A 21,087-nucleotide genomic window follows, 5' to 3' on the forward strand; every position below is an offset into this window, starting at 1 on the left:
TGACCTAGGAGGGGAAGGCCATGAGCACAAAAAGCCACTCACTTCATAGACTGAAATGAGGCTTAGTCACCAAGGAAAATCTACAGGTCTGTAATTCGGGGTGTAACAGGGAGCATACAGATGGTGTTTTTAATATTGATGCATTGTTGATTCATTCTTCCATGTACTTCTTCACGTGCTTCTGGTTGATTTAGCTGAGCTTGCAAAGCCATGAAACCCAGCCTTCACAATTTCCAGCCACTGATGTTCCTATTGGTCATTTTGGCCTCAAATTAATGTGGTCTGGTAGAAGGTCTATAACATTGCTTCTGTGGGCTTTGACAAAGCAGACCTCGATCATGTCAGGCTGACTGTAGTTTAGTTACAATCACTGTTTCTGTCTAGCATTCTTGGCTCGCATCTTTGTTGACTGCAGTCACTGAAGATGGAGCTTATTTGCCGGGCACTCCAGGCTGACTGGAAAGACATGCACAGTAATAGCACAAATTAGCCTGTGTGACTGATTCTTCTGGCCACATCTGGCTAAGCAGTAGGTGTCAGTGGGCAACTGTGTTAGTTCAACTGACATACGGATTCACAGCAGCTCTGTTTTCAGTCCTGAGTAGGAGCTGACATTCCCAAGTTCCTGCTGTATGAAAACAGTGAGTTTCACCCACACTCACGAATAAGCTAGTCATTTAGAAAAGGAGGGTAGTTACATTAATACATTGCTTATACTGCACTTCTGAGCCATGATCCTGTGTTTTACAATACAATTTTGAATAGTGAGTATTTCGGCAACTACCCTCTCTGCCGGAAGAAGCATTTCGAACTCCACTAGCATGCATATGTTTTCCTCCTCTGCATCAGGTACAGAGCATACCTGGAAATTGGACTGCCCTCTTGCTCGGAGCAGGAGGGCTGCAGCTGGATTTGTGGGAGATTTGGGTTCCCAACACCTCTGGACTCGTGTTTTAATCAATGCTGGTCTGGAGGTCTTGGGCCCTAAAAATATTATAACATTGTGGCTGTGTCTGCCAAAGTATTTTGGGTTGGGATTTTTATTGCTGCTTTCTCTAGAGCAAGGTGGAGGGATCAGTAAGTAGTGCTGTGCCTGTGAAAACTGTAATAGTTCTAAAATACTGCTTCTGCTTTCAGTCATGTTCTCAACCCTTGCTAACAAAAAGCTTTTTGAATTCTTGATTGGCTCTACCTGCCAACATAACATACTGATTGCTCAGCTGGTGCAAAGAATACGCTTAATTAATTACAAGCTCCTACAACTTTTGTACAACCTCATATGTATTGCTTTTTTTAATGCATTCTCTCTTTGCCTTTCCCCTCAACCTATAAATAGTTTGAGATGTACAGGATATTAGATGAAAGCAAGATAAACATAATTCACAAGTTGTGTTTTTTTTTTTGTTGTTTTTTTTTTAATGTATGCTCCATACATTGAAGGAATAACTGAGCTTTAATCATCAAAGTTAGGTCAAATAAAATTTAAAAAAAGGCAATGGAATTTTGTTCTGATATAACACACATGTACCATCCCGAAAAAATAGCGTTATGATGTTGGTTTATTATCCCAGCTAATCAAGTTATCACAGGTTACCAGAAGGGAGAATATTTTTTATCTGCACGCACTAAAATGTCAAAGCAGAGTCTCCAGGCAAAACAGACCCATAAGCATCTAATCTTTTAAGAACCAAATAGCTGTTTTTGCACTTCCTGTCCAAACTCAGTGGGAATTCTCATATCCTTTAAATCTGAGAGAAGATGAAAAATCTTCTTTAATTTGTCTTTTAAGCAGGGATGAAAAAAAGACAAAATTCATGACAAAGCCTATTATTTTAGGTATGTGCTTTGATAGTATCCAATTCCAGCAGAGCTGAGTTGTTCATGGCTTTTGCAAGACCTCCATTGTCCTGACCACTCTAGCAGTTTTGGCAGATGCTCTTAATAAAAACAGCTGTGTCAAAAAAGCTCTGCCCTCATGCAGCTTGCTTTGCTTCCAGCAGTTTTTCATATATTAGGACACCTATGTGTATCCACAGGAGTTTTTGTTGACTTAGGTGTTCATATCCAGTGCACGTTGTTTCAGCATTTGCTATACGTGCCTCACTTGAAATATATTCGTGTGTCTTCTTTCAGATGTGTGTGTGTGTAGCTGAGAAGGCTGGGTTCCTTACCTTGCCCCTAGGTATTCAAAATGTCACTTTGTGTCTCTGTAGCCTACAAGCTGCAGATCATGTCTCCCATTCTGCACGCTGTCTACCAAGCTGCTTGTGTATGTGTGCTCCTTAATGTGTTGCAGTCAAAACTCACTGACTTCTCACAACACTGTTATTTAAACTAACACCTCTGCCTTTGACTAAAACAAGTAGTAAAAGAATGAAGTTCACACTCATAGAGCAGACAAAAGGCAGGAGTATAACGTGATTATTTAGTGCTCTCAAATGCATGAAAGATTAATCTTAAAATACATTTTTTTTAAACAGGTAAAGTTATTTAGATCCTTAGAAAGTGGCTATGAAATGCTACAAACCTAAAACAAGAGCATTTTGTATTCAGGTTAAACTAAGTCTTTTGGCTGTCTGTATATTACTCCTAGCTAGATTTAGTGGTGTGGTGGGGCTGGTACAAATGACTATGCAAAGTGCATGGCATTGAAGAGCCATAGTCAGAACATGTACACTGGTGTGTGTTGTGTGTCTGTGTATACATAGATTTTTATATATATATACTAAAACTGTGTGTGTGTATATATATATACACTATATACTGAGCAGTGATTAAAAAAAAAAAATATTGTGGAGATGCTTGTACTGGGGTTAGAAGTTGCATAAGAATAAATTCTGTGCTGCAGCAAGATACCCACTTTGGGTTGTTTATTGCATTAGCTGGCATCTCAGAGAGGCACTTCAAGACCATCTCAGCACACGAGATGATATTGCAACCATTATTTGAAGCCATAACAAAAGAATTTCTGCTATTTTTAAATGGTGCTTTTAAGATTTTTCTGGGTCTTATAGGACAGCTGCTCTCCAAAGGTGATCATTGCAAACCCTGAACTTACTTCAAAGTGTTTTTTCTGCCACCTGTTTAGTGTTGGGACACAGAAGTACTTGCAGACTTCATGCTAATGGAAACTCTTGTCCTCCTTAGTGATAAGCGCAGCTCTTAAGCACTGTTGTTGGTTCCCTCTTAAAGAAGAAAAAGCAAGGAAGGGAAACATACAAGAAAAAAATGTTTAGTTGCATCAGTGATGGCATGTGGAACAGCACTGAGTATTGCAGCTGTTTCACTTGTGTGTGTATTGTTTATCAATTTACTTGGTACTAGCTTGGTACAACTTACTTGGTACTAGCACACTTGAAAATCCTCAAATGGCAATATATGCAATTCTACCTTTTGGTTCATCTTTTCTTGCAGAGCTGCCTTTTTTGCAAGGGGATGATTTTTTTTAACCAAATTGTATCACCTGTCAAGAATTTTCATGTGATTCTTGGAAACCTGCTGCAGAGTCTTCACTATCTGCTATTCAGTCCTGTTTTCTTCTCTTTTCAGCAGGTAAGCAAATGTTTCTGCAGCACTATCTGCAATGGGAAAATGTTTCCAATTTCAGACACCTGGAGAGATGCTTTTGTTGGAGAGACTAGGGTTAGCATTTCTCTTCCAGTATTTCCAACAGATCCTATTGTATTTCCTGCCACAAAAAATATGTGATAACAATGCAATACTTAGTGATTTTTAACATCAGTACATGTTAGTCTATATCTCTCTAGCTTTAGTGCAGCTTAAAAAGTGAACTTTCAGAGTTGTGAATCTATTTAGAGCTGAATCAGATCTGTGAGCAAGCAATACTGAAAATAGTTTGAATTTCTTCTCTCCGATAGAAACCTCTAAATAAGTCCGTGTCCTTGGGGAAAAAAAGCCTTGAAGTAGAGAGCCACCATGGGTGCTGCTAAAGCTCTGGTGTTACCCACCACGGTGACCTCAAGCTTAATGAGATGTTTCAGATACTGTTCACCAAGATCATAGTCAGAAAACCACTGCAGAAGCAGATTAAGCTGCACTGGCAGACTGTGCACTGAAGCGTATGAAGGATTATCAAATTACCTATATTGAGGTGAGAAGCAGCACCAAACAGCTGAGTGGTAGTAGTATTTTAAACAGCTGCAGCTATTTCTGCAGAGGTGCTTGGGCACAACCATCTCAAGTTCATTACTATTCAGTGCTAGAATTGAGTTAGCATTTGAGATTCAAGGTTTTTTATGGACGAAGGGAGTCATTAATGGAGAGTGTGTATGGGGCTGTGTGTATGTGTGTTTATGTGATGGAAAAGTCGATGTCCTTAATCTGTCCTTGTTCTGTTTTTCTTTTGATATTATCATCACACATGGTAGCTCTTATTTTTTCAAAGTAATTTATACATTTTCTTAGAAAACAATTGCTAGTTTCTTCCTACAAAATAATTTTCTTTCTGAACATATGCAGATATTTATTTTCTCTATAAGAATTACTTTATCACTAAGCTGCATGAGCTAAGCTCTGCTATGGCTTTAGTTTTTCTTCTGTGATATTTAAGTGAAGAGGCCTTTTCTAAAGGGTTCAGCCTTTAAAACCTTTGTTTTGATTTATTTGGTGATAATGCATGCTTTCGTCCAAATTTTTGTCAAGATGTAAATGATGGAAATACCTACTCCATGCTACCTCATTACAGTGATAGCTGGATTTTGCCACAGTGGTTATTTTGTCTCATCCCAGGCTGTGTGGGTAGGTAGGCATGATACATCCTGAAGCTCTACTAGGGCCTTGCACCATATGCAGTGCGACCCACAGCAGTATGTGGCTTCATCTTTGAACTGCATGCAATTGTTTAAAAGTGAGAGAAATAATTTTCCATTCTGCTGCACCTTTTGGCAAGGATTTCAAGGGTGTTTTTACCTATTCCCTGAGGAGTGAGCTAGTGGCACGAGTAGCAGAGATGGTACTTGACAGCTGTGTGTACCATCATGGGTCTCAGATGATGAAAAATACGGGTGTGGGTATTGCTCTCAACTCCTGTGGAAAAGCTGAGGTAAGAATCTGGGTATAACTTGGTCAGGAAATTCCTGATACCTGTGTCCACGTTATTTCAAGCATGACCAGAAAATTTCTGCTTCTGAACTTTGCAGCTTTCTCTAAAACAAATATCCATGTCTGGTGTTTGTTAAGTTAGTAATCTACCAACTAATTTGTTATTAATTATGAGTTCTGCTGGCAGCATCTCCAAATATTGCTGCTAGGAGGATTCAGCCATTGCAAGCAGAAGTAAACACCGATTTAATGCTTCAGGACATATTTTGAAAAGTTTGCTGCAAACACTCTGTTTTTGGTTTGTTCATTGGTGAACTTTTTCTTCTTGCTATTGTAAATGATTGCATCTTAGAATAAACAATTGGACATGCACATGCCTTCTGTTCCAAGCAGAGCATTTGCAAACTATTCCACTGTAAACTGTTTATGGAGTACTGTGTAATCTGTAACCTTACTGTGATGGACAGGCTGACTGGAATTCCCAACATGTGAGGCAGTAGTAGAAGTTAAGGCTTGAAAAACTCACCAGCATCTCAAAAGTGTTGGCTGACTAGAAATACCAATATCTCATGGAGAAACACTGCATACATGCTGCAAAGCTAACATTTTATAAATACTTATTTTTTTGCATTGCAAAAACCAAAACTTCTCACTTGCTGGCGATACAGTAGACTTTAAGTGATACTTGTGGCTTCAAGTGCAGCACTGTATTCAAATTTCATATTCCTACGGTGTGCATATTTTCACAGTTATATTTTTTTTTTTTTTTCATTGTGCTGTGATATAATTTAAATGTCTTAGTCAAGATTGCAGTCCTGTGGTAATGGGGACCATAGAAAACACATGTTGAAAGTTTCAGGTAAGTTTCAAATTTCAGAGAAACTTTACAAGTTTCTTTGTAAGTGTTAGTGCATTCATTTAACTTTCTGGATGTGTAGGGTCCCATATGAGTCAGTGGAAATATCCCAGGCTTGGCATGACAGGGGCCTAATCAGAAACAGCAAACTGATGTGGTTGCTGTACTCACAAGGAGAAAGAAGCTGGTGAAAATTTTGAAGGATGAAGGAGGTTAGCAATGCTTCCTATGTCACAGCTAATAAGCACGCAATCTTTTCATAATTAGTAGTACTATGAGAAGTTCCTAGCAAAACTGTATTTCTTTGTTTGATCCCTTTTTTCTCCTTCTCCTCCAATAAAAACAAGAGAACCCGGCAATTATCTTCATTCATTTTTTTAATTCTTGTCCACTGCTGGAGTGGGTGTTAGTCTCAGCTCAATTCTTCCTTAAAAATCTCAGCCAATTCCCTAGCCAGAAGATGCTCTTTACCAGTACATCCAGTTGTCCTTTCTGTTTGGGACGTCCCATTGAAGGCTGTTACCTTGGCCCTTTTCTCTGAATCTTTTCTCTGAATCCTGTGATGCCTTTGGTCAGTCCAATGGCAGATTCTCCTAGAAATACTCCTAATTTAATATGTCCCTGTTTGAAATACCAGCTGAGACTGAAAACACAAGATAACTCCCAAAGGTCTCTTCATCTAGGGTCAGAGCATGTACTCAGGGAAGTGAAACATTCATTAGTAGGATGCCAAATTATTTATACTTGTTTCATTATCAGTGAGCGGTAAGAGACTGGGAATGAGATTAATCTCCTCTAGTTTGATAAATTTACGGCTGAGAATACTGTATCCGTAACTGAACTATTCACATTACATTCTCTTTGCAGTCAGTAGTAAGAAGAGACACTTCCAGAGCATGTCCTACCAAGGCAGCTTTAAATATCTTTACAGTATGTGTTGAAGTGTAGCATAGTTGTGCCTGTTTTTTCCCCAGCACTATAAAATGAGGTCTAAGTTTCCCTGTATGTCTTTGGTTGTCAGACACATGCATGTCTCAATCCCAATGTCCATTACTTCATTTCCTGGTAGTTGGTGTTGAATTAATTAAAAAAAAAAAATGTGAAGACCAACCTGCAGTGACTGACTGACCTTTATCTCAACCTTAATTTCACTTTTCACTTCTGACCTCCAGGTTACTATGATGCTGTCACTGCAGTCATTAGTGTCCTATCTCTTTTCCTCAGCTCTTGTGAACACTTAAATCAAGAGGAAGGAATGATTTAAAATGGTATTCCCAGTTTTCTTCCTTTTCTTTATTTACCATCTCAGTAAAATTACAGACAGTAGAAAAGTAGATAAAAGCATAAATATTCTATTATCTGTTGATTTACCTAGCTTATTGTATCCGAAATAACAATATCACCTATGTAGCTGATTTAAGTAAAAGAATGAAAAAAGTATCTTTCATTTTTCATTTTTCCTCAGCTTCATGCTAATGAAACTCAACTTCCATAGGGCTAAGCAAAGGAAGACCTCATTGAGCCTCACTGAGGTTTGAATAATCTTCCAAAAGTTAAATAATGAGGATTACCAAAGTAAGGCCTTCAAATGTTATGAATCAGGTATAAATAATGATGTGAGCTTGAAAATTATTATTCTTGGGGATTTCTTTAGAATTTGCATTCTGGTTTTAAGATTAATTGTTTTCTTTTTTTCTAGCTTTTTCAACACTAGACTTTGACTAGATAGCATTTCTAGGTAAAATAATAATAAAAGTACACAGATAAATGCTAGTGGCTCCTGGGCATATTTTCATTAAACCTCTTAACTAGGACTTAATAAAGTAGCTGGTAATTTTGAATGCATTTCTTCATTGTTATGAAAGTTTAGGTCTTCTCACAGGGAAAAATAGTTATACAACATTATGGATTCGGCCTCTAAAAATTAAAGAGCTTAAACTTTTTTTTTTTTTTTTAGAGATTGCTGAGCACCTACAGTAATGTTGGAAAGCATTTTGCCTTTCCAAATATTCTTTAAAATGCTTGAACCCAGAAGATTTTTATTTGAAAGCATAGGTAGGTAGCAATGCACTCAGAAAATTTCTCTATTATTACAGCAAAATAAGTTTAGACACATTTACATTTCAAACAACACACTAAATTCTTGAACTAACAAACCAAGGGAACTAAAATGGAGTCAATGAACCAAAAACCTGGATTTGAAACACTATTTATCTTTATGCCAGTCTGAATCAAAAGTTCAGTTGTGGATGCTCTCATCCCTCTGAGTTTTCAAATCTGGATCCAAAAATTTGTTGGAGCCAATCTCTAAAGCAGATCATTAATAAAGCTAACATCATACATGTGTGTGTGTGTGTGTGAGTGTATATATATACATATATGTATATATAATATATATACATATATGTATATATACACACACACACATATATGTATATATAATATATATACATATATGTATATATATACACACACACACACGTATGTCCTTCACACACAGAGTATTAGCTGAGAGATAATACAGATTGGCATATATTTATTTTATGTATAAAGTGATGCAACTCTCCCTTTCCTGTCCTCCCTTCTCCCAGTCTCCAAATCTTTGTGCTGGCACCTAGTGCTGTATAGACAAATATTGCAGAAAGGAAAACAGCAATTATTTTATATTTTTTTGAAAAAAAAAAAAAAAGTTCTGGTTCATTTTTTTCCCTGTGATCATCAATCAAATTAAACTGATTGCTTAAAAATTGGTGCAAGGAAGCAGTATCCAAACTGCATCCTTACACGTTTTCTAATTACACTCAGCTCTGATTACAGTTCCACCTGCCCAGCAGCAACATAATATATTTTTACATTTTCTTTTCTTTCAGTACACTTCATTGGTAATTCACTTTCTCTAGAAAGGAGTGCCTCTTTTAGGAGAGACAGAATTCACTGGTTTCATGACATTTTGTTTCTGCAGAAGAAATGGGTGAACTCACTTGGAATAAATACAAAGCAAGACAAAACATTACACAGGACAAAATTAAATCCCAAACTGACCTTTTGCAGTCTCAGAGAAGAAGAAGAAGAAGGGGAAAAAAAAAAAAAAAAGTATGTGGGAAAGGCTGCTTCCCTTTATCTTCTTTCTGGTGGCCTGTAGTTGGCAAGTACCAAAGCACTGCAGTTGAGACTAAATCTTTATAGATGTGCGTTGTGGCAAAAAGCAGATGAAGGGCAAAAAGTGAAGACTTGCTGAAAGGGAGCCTGCTCCTGCAGCCCTTTTCCTGGAAGCTTTGGCAAAGGCAGTGGAGGAGCCTATGCAGTGTTGGGGCTGCCCTGGCGGGTTGAAGGCCATTGCCATGGTGGGGATCGGGGCCAGTGCCTCTCGCTGCAAACAGCAGGCCCCTAGCAGGAGGAATAGGAAAAGCAGTGCTTGAAAGCATCATGCTGTTCTACCTCCAGGTTCAACTGTGGAGAACAGAGCAAAAGCAAAGTGTAGGGAAAGGTGAGTTTATTCACTGGCCAGGCACAAATGAAGGAGTGTCTGAGACAAAGAAGGGTCTGAGATTTCTTTGTCCACCAAAAGCTAGGGTGACCTGAGGGAGCAGTGAGCGCAGCCACCATCTCACCTCCCTTGTTTTTGCCCTGCTACCCCTTTCCAGGGGCACAGCAAAGCACAGGTTGCCTTAAGTCAACTATAAATGTTTGCAAGGGGTGATGCTGTTCCAGTAAGGAGGCCATGGGCCACCTCCCAGCAGGCTGCACCTCCAGCCTTGCCATGAGGGTCTCAGTGGCCAGGGCCCTGGCTGCCATTTCGTGGTGCTGTTTGCCCTGTGCAGGGTGACAGGCTGTAGGTGTGTACTTCTGTACCTGGGCCCACTGAGTTGGGGCACTCAGAGCAGGGAAGGGGTTAAAAAGAAAAAAAAAGAAAAAAAAGGCTAACATAAGTGTTTGTTGTTTTTTAAGAGTAAGAGTGGACCAAGGACCAAGGTTTCTTGGTGAGGCATAGTTCTGTCTATCCTCCTTCACTGTCCCCCTCAGCGACTGACATGCCTTGCCTTGGAAACACCAGCTTGGTGACATTTGGTGCCAGCTAGTTTCCAAAGACCAAAGTATCAAAAGGAACTGAGACACTGATTTGAACATGGAATTGACTACAGCCCCATTTGTTAGAGGTCTTCAGTTTATTCTTTTTTCCAGTTTCCCAAAATGAAGTATGTTTCAAAGAAAGAGATGCAAGGAAATGCTGGCTACAAGCCCAGGATGTGGGGCTTTTTGTACAAAGGAGCCATGCATCCTAGGAACCTGGCCCAGGGCTTTCTGTACCAGCATCCCAGCTGTCCAGGAAGGCATCTGTAAGCCATTCCTGAGATAAATCCTTCCAGCTTTCTGCTTAGGAGTGGAAAGCTCAGTATGTGTGGGCTTTCAAACTGCTGGTACTAGCAGCAAGTCTGAAAGACCTTGGATGGCTCACATGTCCCAGTGCCTTGAAGCTGAAAATCATTGTGGTTCCCAACAGTTTTCTGCAAAAAACAGGAATTTTAGTCTTTCATACATATATTTAGAGAACTTAAATTGCTCTGCTGTGAAAAAGTTTCTATAGTCTGAGGTTGGAGAAAGTATCTTTTGAAATGACCGAAGAAAACCTGGTGAGTAAGAAAATTTGAGCAGCAGAAATCAAGAAAGACATGACAAAACTTTTGAACATGCACAAAACTTGTGAATGACACCTCTGTTCTTCACTGCATCCCACAATATAGCTTGAAGTTGCCAATGTTCATGCAGACTCCAGGTAGGGAGGAGTACCTAAACTCCATATCTAGTTGTTGATACCTTGTGGGAAAAGAAAATGTTTTGTGGAAGGAAATGTAATGGAATTTCCCTTAGCTCCTAGGTAATAAGGCATTCCTTCCAGATGATAACTCAAATGATGATGTCATGTTGGTGCCTGACTGAAGATTGAGGTAGGCCAATGGGCTGGGGTGAGAGTGAAAGGAGTTGTGCCAGACCTTGCCATAGACTTTAAAAATTTCTAGCACTCTGCCCTTTGAGGTAAATGATTTCCCAGAAAATGCTGAGAAAAATATGACACGGTATATACAGGGAGTTCGTAGTTCTGGGCCTGCTAAATGTACAAGTGTAAAATCATTGGTGTCTTTTGTGTGCTTTCTGTTTCCATTGACCAGTATCTCAGTCTGCAGGGACAGTTTCAGCATGTGTATATGAAAAGGTGTCAGAAGGTCACCATTTTTTAGTTCCTTGTGAAAGCTCCACCAAGCTAAACAGTACAGAGTCCGACTACACAGTGAGATGTTACAGTTTTGGATTATCTCAAAAAACCTCTCTGGCAGTTTTTCCACTCAAGAAAATATATTCTCATGATGCTAAGGGAAAAAGATAATTTTTTTCAGAGAATCCCTTTGTATTGAAGGCTAGGCTTTTGTGACTTTTACAGGGCTATGAGATTTGTTCCAAAGAGCTATAGGACCATTCAAGTAACAGCAGGGTAGTACCGCCAGAGTCAAAGATCCCTTGAATTTGCAGAGTTGTCTCTTGTACTACTCAGTGCTGAAGTGACCTCCTTGACTTATGCACAGGGGGTGGCAGTAATCTCAAGGCATGCTTCATGTTTCCAGGCATGCTTATATTCTCATACACTAATAGTAAAGCCAGGATATCACTTGTAACTAACAGCTGGCCACCAATGCAGTTTATTAGAAACTCAGCTAGTTACAAGTGGGTTCTTTATCTTGGTGACCTTCCAAGGCAATCAGAGCCTTCGGAAGACCTTGAATCAAAAATGTTTGGCTTTAAGAAGGGTAGCGCTGCACAGCACACAATTCTGATCTCCCAGGGTTCACAGATTTGGAAGGCACTGTACCATATATAACTGTACAAGACAGCACTGAGATACTATAGCTGCTGCATCAAGGTCATGGTGTTCTGGGATCAAATTAAAAATTATGCAAGATAGGCAATTTAGAAAAGAATTCACGTAGAGCTCAGGAAGAAAAAAGTCATGTGCTTTATGAGCTCAGTTATTTTGTAAGATTAATTTTTCACTATCTCATGATCTTGTAATAAAAGCACAAAGTATTTTAAACACTTGATTTGCTTATTGATCAGAACTCTGGGACCTCAGTTTCTAAATCACAGTTATAGGCCTGTCTTCATTTAAAAGCCAAGCTGTGTGCTTGCCTTGGAGTTTGCATGATATGCAAACTGAGCTGTTTGCAATGGTTGTGAATTTGGTGAGCGGGCAACAGTGAAACCTGGCATGGGGCATGCCTGATTCTTGGAAGCCGATCTCCTTCCCTGGAGATGCTGTGAATAGAAGGCAATACTGGCACAGGTCCTGTAACCCAGAGCGTTGATTCTCACCTCCTCTAGTGTAACCATTGTGCTCATTTGGATCACTGTGCTATCTTTAATTCCCAGAGCCTGTATGGAGGTAATGAGGAACAATATGAGCTGAGGGAATTGCTTTTTGATGTAAAACCTGATATTTTTGGAAGGAGGTATAATGGGCCTATTCCCATCCTAACTGTCTCCTATTTTCTATCTCCTGAAGGACAAGGATAAAAGATTTAGCTATTTACTGTATTTTAAGAACTGCTTACGTTGTGCTCTGTAAACTGAAAACTTCTGCTGGCAGAGTTTTCATGGATGCTTTGTGCATGGTCTGTATAGGTATTGCTAGATTCATGACCTATCAAAGACTTGGTTCTCCTGGAGCCAGCTAAGAGTGGTTTGCAACACTGTCTTAGTACCACAGTGTTTTGGTTTCCTTTTTCTTTTCCCATTCCTTCTCTTGAGGAGTTAGCTAACCAAGAAAGACAAAAAATAAAATAAAAATAGGAAGAGGGAGCACAAGAACAGGAGGGGATCAAGGTGGGGACACTGAGAGGATCAAACAGTCAGTAAGCAGATGAGCAATGTCCAGCAGACATTGGCCAGCAAAACCAAGGCTATCCTATAACCAGCCTCAATAAATGGCAGGCGGAAATTGTCCTTGAGATTTTCTGTATCTCCAGAGGTTGCAGTGTGAGTGGGATGGAGGGGGAAGGGTGCAAATAGACCCTGTGTGGTTTCTCTTTATTCTCTTTATCCTTTGTTTTCTGATGATAAAAGAGCTTTATGTGGCTATTGTAGCAAAGGAATTGGTGAGTCATAAGGTTTGCGACTTCATTTCCCCCTCCACTCTTTCCACATTTTTCCTGGTGGTCACATCTCCCTCTCTCCTTCAGTCTCCCCCTCTCTGATAGTGCAGCAGGATGTGCTGCACCTTTAAGAAGTATGTTTTTTTTTTCAGAAGACTAATTCCTGATCCTTGGCATATGTTGAGGCATGCCCTGAGTTTTGTGGTGTGTTTTATGAGAAACTACAGTGCATTTGGCTAGGGAGGCTTTTTACTCCTTTCTGCCATAGGTGCGCTTTGCCTCTTGGAGAGCATGCACTGTTTGGCATTTCCATAGGGATTTCTGCTGTCTTCCCCTAATGAGAAAAGGGAGATAAAGTGAATTAGCTTTTCTTTTTTTTTTTTTTTTTTTTTTTTCCCTCCAGTTAAAATTTATATTTATTGATTATTATTTTTTTAAATGCCAAGGCTATGGTGGATAAAGCTGACCTAGCAAATTCTCTTCCTGTTTGCATCCCCACACTTACACCATTCCCACTGCAGTGTTAACCTGTCCTTGCAGTAGCAGAAGAGTACAGCCAGAGACATGTTGACCTGCAGTAGTCACAGCACTGGCAGCTTTATTATGAATTTCACATAATTGTGAATATCCTCATTTTACTGCTCATGAACATTACTTTTTGCTTCCTTCCCCTCTCACAGTCAATAAGAAACTTGTAAGAAGACAGCAAAATTTACTGTGAAGGTTAATATAATGTTAAGTAAAAACAGTGTAGGTTTTTTCTTCTTTTTTTTTTTGACACATCACATTCTTTGGAAAGCAAGAGAGTGTTTGGGGAGCTCTGTCTGGATTTTATTTTATTTTTTAATATTTGCAGGCGGCAGCAACACAGGCTTTAAACCCCAGCTCCCAGTGGGAACGGTGCAAGCGTTACAGGCATACCAGTAGGTAGCTGCAGAGTTACTCCTGGCAATTATTTCAAAAGCTGTGCATTCTCCAAGGTCCTGGGTCTGTATGCTAGCACTGCCTTGTAATAATAGCGTAAAACCTCTTGGATTGTCAGCATGTATTCATGTCCCTGTGCATTGTTTTAGGCTTCAAGGCAGCAGGCATCTCCAGGCGAGCAGAATGCTGTACCCGTATACAGGATTCCCCCTTCGTCTCTGGCAACATGGAGACTGAGGGACTTACCACGCAGTCACCTGTGGGATGTGTGGCCCAGAGATGAAAGAGCAGTTTCTAGTAGAGACAGGCCTGCTTTTATGAGGAGAGATGTTGGAGGGGAAGGGAAGGAGCAGGCTCTAGGGCTGGATTTTCCTGCCACACTGAGATTGTTGCAGGGCTTTGATTAAATCACTTAACCTTTGAGCTGCAGATTCCTTGAGAGTAAAATAGTGTTAGCACTGCATACTGCATGGTAGGGTTAAACGAGTTAATGTAACAGTACTTTACAGTCTCGGCTCTGCAAATGTGCTGAGCACAGTTGTTCTGTTTATGAAGCTTGTAGTGTTTGCTACTGAGCCCATGGAGGGTCCCCGCCTGCCCTTCCTTCTTACCCGTCTTGGTGGCCAATAGCGAGCAGCCCTTGCCAGTTAGCTCCCTGGTCTCGAAGCAGTGCTGGATTGCGGCAACTCTCTTCAGAAGTGCCTTTGGAGGAGCAGCTGCACTGCAAGACCTGGTGAGGAGCTCAGCCTTCTTCATTGCCCTCCGGCTGCCCCGGCCCTGCATTGTCCCCTCTGAAGCATGCTGGAACGGTGGCTTGAGGTCCTGGGCTCTCTTCGCATCCCTGCCACTCACTCACCAGGTGGCCCAGGCAGGTCATGTCGCCTTTCTCTTCTTCGCTGTGAATGCTGGAGTGTGGGACATGCGTTTTACCTTTGTACCCCAGAGCTGTTCAGTCTGAATTAATGAATGCCGTGAAGTCAAGGATATCTGTGAATGCACAGCACAATGTAAATGTGAAATATTGCTCTGTAATTGCAGGTGGAGGTAACCCATGTTGAGAATGATTGATTGATTTTTATCGTAAGTCAACATTTGATCAGGTGGAATTGTAGGAAGTGTAGACAAAGCCTGCCCTCTGTTACCTCCATCAGAAATCTTTTAGGAAACACGAATGATGCTTCTCCCATGTGCTTTGTGCTTGTGTAGACACCGTGTCTAGTACTGGTTAAGGAGATTGATGGGGAGGCATAAAAATAGTCTGACTTCTATAGGTGTAATATTTCAACATACAGAGGGAAAGAGATACGTTTTTTTTTTTTTTTCTGTCGGTATTCAGTGTTTTATGGGAAAGGCAAGTACTGCGTTTGCAGCATTGTCTTTCATGTCCAAGGTTGACACAGCAGCTCCTTGGGTTTGGATGTTTTAGCAAGTTAGGAATTTTGAGGGATAATAAAATTTAAAAAGCAGATGAAACATTGTTACATAGCTGCTGGCCTACTGGCATCATCAGGATGCAGTTTATAAAGCCTTTGGTGCTGCCAAAGAATCAAAGAGTTAACAACTCCAGAGGTTTAATCCAGTATAATACCATTTGCAAGGCCTATCAAATTCACAGTAAGTGAGCAGCAGAAAAGCAACCAAGCTGGGTGGAAAATGAAACTAGATGGAATTATATTGCCACAGGTTTATCTAACAAGTTGTTTCCTGTAGCAGTATAGATGCACATTTATCTGCAAAACTTAGATTATGTTGTGCTCCCCTGCTCTCCCTGGCTGTATTATCCACAAAAATTGAGTGCCCTTCATCCTGTTTGAACAAAGCAGTGTTCTGCTGTATCTATTTTGGTCGCTGGTTTGTATGCCATAGAAGCCATCTCATTCAGTAGAGTACAGTGATATATTGTTGTGTTTGTTTTCCTTTTGTTGCTGTGTACATAGTGCATTGTTGTTTGCTTTTTTGAAGGATTTAAACATCTGGAGGAGACCAGGGATAGCAATGCTTTTGTTCATAAATAAGATTTGGAACTGTAGTTCCCTTCCAAAGTGAAATGCTTTGGAGTATACCCTCTATTGTGTTACGCATTTGTATAGTTCAGATTTTGGGTTGGGAAGTGCATTCAATATTAACACTAAGCCAAGCATTTGGATTATGCTACTATTACTATAACTAGTGCAAGGTAAACATGATGTTTTTTCCCAAGTGCTTCTCCTAATACCAAATATAAATCAGGGAAGTAAATATTTATATGTGATAAGCATAGCATAGCTGAGCTTTGGCGAGTAGTGCGAAGAATCAGTTTTTATTGAAATGTTTCAAGAACTGATGCACAGAGGGCAGATCTTGCTGTGAAAAAATCAGTTCTCCAGTAATGAAAGCTTTGAGATGCTACTGGAATGCAAACAAATCCAAGTACAGCCTGGATCTAGGTGACAGATTATCACAGATGGAAATAGAAAGTGAGCAGAAAAAGAAATAAGTCCTGCTGTATTCCAGCCCCCTTCTCTGCAAGGTAACTCTGTGAGGAGCCCTCGCAGCTTTCACCACCAGACTGTTTGCAGACAAATGCCACAGAAGTAGAAGAGTGGTTCTCGTGCTCTGGTTTGGTCTGTTGCAAGCCATTTGTTTTTTAAGGAAATTGATCACAGTTCTGTCATATTACTTCACAGCCGATGAGCAAGGCATTCCTGGATGTAGAGCAGAACCTGGGGTGAGTGACAGCAAGCTTAGCATGGGCGAGGGGCTTGTAGCAACATAACTTTCAGCTCCAGCGCAGCAGTCAGAGAAAGATTTTCCTTTGAAGATAAGACACCTGGGGCTTTTGTAGAAACAGTATGCCTGTGCCTGAGCAGAGCACAGGAGTATGTGCATGTCTGTGTATGAACAAGGCAGCAAGAGTGCCTGTGTGCAGTGTCGTAACGTGGCAGGGCACAGGCAGTTATGAAACTTTCCAATAAAGTCTCAGTGCGTCAGTATTGGTCGCTTGGGTGGTTGTTGATTTAGTGTTTTTGTTTGTTTGTTTTGTTTTGTTTTGTTTTTGTTGTTGTTTTGTTTTTCTGTTGTTTGTTTGTTTTGTTTTTGTTTTTTTGTCTGTTGCCCTCCAGTTTCATTTCCATTCATGAGTGCAGAGAGAGAGCGAGGCTGAGGAGTGCTGGCAGAGCCCCCAGAGACACCCGAGGGGAAGCGCAGGTCCTAGGGCAGGTGGAGCACCCCATGGCACCAAGTGAGGATCCCTGACTCTGGGGACAGGGATGGGGTGGGGGCAGCCCTCGCACTTTGAGCAGCTGCTGGTTGGAAGGGGCCCCTTCAAAGTGCCTGAGCTGCAGCTGGGAGTTTGACTTTTGTTTTTTAAGAGGACTGGAGAAATTATTAACCACAGTTCATGACGTCAGAGTTGATCTGATTAAAGGTTTGTTTTCTTGCTGGCAGAGGTGTGCTCTGTAGAGACTGGTTCTCTCTTCTTTTTTTTTTTAAGTTTCTTTTTTGAACAGCAAACGGAGGGAACTGCTCGCATTGCTGCTGCTGCTGCTGCTCCAGCTGCGTGTGTGTGTGTGTAAACAGGATGGTGTATCTGTAGCTGCCACACGCAAACACACATTTGACCATGAGGACTCTTCGCAGGTTGAAGTTCATGAGTTCGCCCAGCCTCAGTGATCTGGGCAAGAGAGAGCAGGCAGCCTTGGATGAGCGGGGGACCCAGCAGCGACGAGCCTGCTCCAACGCTACCTGGAACAGGTAAGGTCTTGCACAGTGTCCTGCCCCCCTGAGTTGCCCTGCACTCCCGCACTGCTGCTGCAGAGACGGTACGGGTAGCCTCTGGCTGGCAGGCACGGCAGTGCAGCTCGCTCCCAGCTGGGGTGGATTACAGCACACCAAGGCTCCTGGCTCGGTATGTTATGTGGCATGTGTGCTTGAGGAAAAGGCCAGGGTAGCTTTTGTTGCCTTGCTGTTAGCCTTTCTCTCAGGGCTGATAGCAAGCAGTGCTGCCTGCAGATGGCTCAGCCTGCTCTTCCTTGTGGCGGGCAAGGGCTCATTTCAAAGGATCCAGCTACAAATAAGTATTTGCATCTGTCTCAATATCCTCATTCAAAGGGGATTTGGTTTATTTGACTTTTTTTTTTTATAAAAATTAAGATTTGTATATATTTTTATCTACCTAACTATATATATTGCTGATTATTGATACAGATACAAAAAAGTACTCAATTTATTTACTTGAATGCAAAAAGCTGTGTGTGTGTGTAAGCACGTGCACTTTGGACAGGAAGACTAGTCCTTGACTGTTTTTTTTGCTGTGCTTATACATTTGAATTTTATTACTGTTCGATTAAAAAAAAAAAAAAGCAAACTTTTTCTTGTGAATGAGTATAGAAATTCAGAAAGCATCTTAAAACCGTTTCAAAGACACTCTTAAAGATGAGTAAGTCTTTAGGGATTATATTCTTTTGCCTATTTTGAAAATGAAATGTCATTTTCTAGGTCACAGCATGGAAAGTGTCATTCATGTTTTATAATTACATGGAGGAATCATAGGAAGAAAAATATTAGAGAACTACAGACATTTTTAAAGGTATTTCAGTTTTGTGGAAAAAAAATATTAAAATACCACATCTTCCTTCCCTCTCACCCCTTGATTTGTGTATGCATATCTGTAGTATGAATTAATTGCTTACCACAAGCAGCACAATAAGCAGTGAAACCGTGCCATGAAAGAGACCACATTTCTGCTCAGAAAATGGTGCTATTTAAATGTCCCAGAGATGCTCCCACTGTCTGGATGACAGTGATACTTAGGGCAGGATTCGGTCACCTTGGTTCATGCCAGCTAGGGCTTTGCTTGCTCTGTTAGCCCCACAGGAGTCAGCAGGGAGGGAAGCTGCTGTTTGGTGTAAACTGAGGTGTCTGAACAGGATCCTCAAAGCTCGTTCCTGGTGGTGTGCTGACAGGGACGAACATTGCCAGGTCTGGTGGGAAGCACGCTGTGGAGGCAGGTTGGAGCAGAGAGGGGGGGGGGGGCTGAGGAACCAGCTGAAAGAAGTCCTCCTTGGAAGTGGGAAATGTTCTTGTTCTCACCAGTATTTGCAAAGAAATCCAAAATGAAGGGTTTTACTAAGTGAGACGGGGCAAAACGAGAGTTTGTTAGCTCTAATTTGGGCAGGACAGCCATAGCGCTGGACAAAAGTGGCAGTCAGTCAGTGAGCTGGACTTGTATTTGTCACATCAAAATGGCCAAAGAGCTGCCACATTGCAGCTGCTACTGGAACAGGTGCCCGTGAGCAGTCGTGTCGCTGATAGCTACAAACCCAGGCAGTAGCCTGCCTTGGTCTGTAGCTCAGATATTCTGCAGGCTGAGGAATTGGAGTTTATCCTCAGGAAAGTCATGGCTGAAATGATGCGGGATTAGTCATGTTAGGAAGTTGTCCATGGTACCTTCCCTGTGTTGCCTGCGTGCATAGCATGTGTAACAGGGCCTGGCCTGGACAAGGCTGGTGTTTGTCAGACTGAGCCCCTGACTCACTGAAATCTCGTGTGGGGTTTGAAAATACTGGCTTGTGAAAGGGTGCTTTTTCCTCTGTAAAATTAAAATGCCCCAACAAAGAGCTAGCATGCCATGTATTGGCTTGTGGAAATATTTGTCCTTCCATGTGAATGAATTGCCTGTGCTGTTTGATTCTGTGCAGTACTGAGCATGAGATCTTGCTGATCAAGGAAGTTGAGACACACCAGAAGAGCTCTTCCCTCTCAGCAAGCCTGGCTGTGCTATATTTAAATATACTGCCGGTTTCTTGCTTAATGTTAGCAGCTGTGCCTGGGTGTGCCGTGCACGTATCTGCTTTTGAAAGAGGCTTTCAACCCAGTACTCCAAAACTAGTGTAGGGAGTGGGAGAGTGCAAACCCCTGGCAGGCCCTGCCCCATGTGAGACTGATGATATGGTGCTGAAGGTCAGCCCTTTGAGGTGGAGCAAGGATGTTGGCTAGGCATGGAAACATGGGCAAGCTGGAGGAGCCATGCTGGTAAGATCTTCCGCACATATTTGCAATGTCAATGTGGGCTGTCTCTGCCAAGGACAGATGCAGCTCCTCTTCTGCAATCAGATGTTGTGTTGTCACAACCTGGCTGCCCGGTGCCGTCCCCTCCACCACCTCTGCTCTGTGCAGTGCAGTATCTGACTGGAGACTGTTCACTGCAGAGGATGCCTATTGCTTTCAGAGACCCAGGGAACCTAATGACCGGGCTGGGTTTGCAGGGGGCATGTAGTGCTCATTGCTAGCGAGGATGGTTTCTTTCTCCCTGATGTTTTTCCTTCACCTCCCAGCTAAAGTGCTGTAAAACTTCTTGACATTGCTAGATCAAAGGGAGGTAGGTGCTGACCTGCTGTTTACTACTATGCAAATGAGACTTTATATCACCGCTTCTTTCGATTTTGCTTTCCCATGAACCCCAAAAGATCAGTAAAGCAGCTCACCGGTTGCATGTTAACTAGCAACCCTCAGCAACATAGTGGAACAATAGAGTTTCATTACAGCTCACAGAATTTGCATTGGATTAAAATAGCTTAGATTTTTTTCACTAGCATTGACTTCAGTTCCTTTCACCCAGCCCCTTCTGCTTCAGGCAAAAAATGAATGCTCAATGCTGACTAAACCAATTGGACTGAGAAACATGTAATCCTGAGCTTGCTGCCCAGGGGTGGCCCCTCTCAGGGAAAATAAAATCCATTGAGAGGTTTTTATTCTGACTGAGCTAGTGCAGACTGCCTAATCAGTGCTGGTGCTGCCTGAGCTCTGCTGTGGGAAAGTCTCTAGTGAAAGGCACTTCTGTCCTCTTTGCTGCATGAAAACAGGGAATATTAACAGAAACCTTGAAGGAGTATGAGGTAGTGATGAAAAGGCGAAGAACACAAAGATGAGATGCCTGGTACAGTAGTGAGACCAGCATTAAAGCCACGGAGACATGCAGAATCAGAAGGAGTTTAATGGTTTGGGGGTAATTTTACAGGCTTGTAATATGCACTATAATTTGCTGTATTTTGACAGTCACAGGAAACATATTTCATTTCCTTACTAAATGTGAATGTTATTTTTTAGATTACAGTGACGCTTTTG

At 41.4% G+C, this 21,087-nt stretch overlaps 1 protein-coding gene across 8 annotated transcripts in view; it reads left to right on the plus strand.

The window, feature by feature from the left end:
- PRR5 (proline rich 5) overlaps positions 1–21,087 on the plus strand; it is a 91,643-nt gene that overhangs the window by 19,026 nt on the left and 51,530 nt on the right. For 3 of the 8 annotated variants that reach the window (XM_084505858.1, XM_084505857.1, XM_084505859.1), the window contains 2 exons: positions 3,415–3,552; positions 17,602–17,715. In XM_084505858.1, the coding sequence (XP_084361984.1) occupies positions 17,612–17,715 (104 nt within the window). In that variant the 5' untranslated portion in view covers positions 3,415–3,552; positions 17,602–17,611. Of the gene's footprint in view, positions 1–3,414; positions 3,553–16,570; positions 16,691–17,084; positions 17,204–17,457; positions 17,524–17,601; positions 17,716–21,087 lie in introns of those variants that run through there. The other 5 variants (XM_084505854.1, XM_084505855.1, XM_084505861.1 and 2 more) reach the window with 4 other exon arrangements.

This window comes from Aythya ferina, assembly GCF_964211825.1.
Source record: "Aythya ferina genome assembly, chromosome: 1".
In the NCBI taxonomy this organism is placed as follows: Eukaryota; Metazoa; Chordata; class Aves; order Anseriformes; family Anatidae; genus Aythya; species Aythya ferina.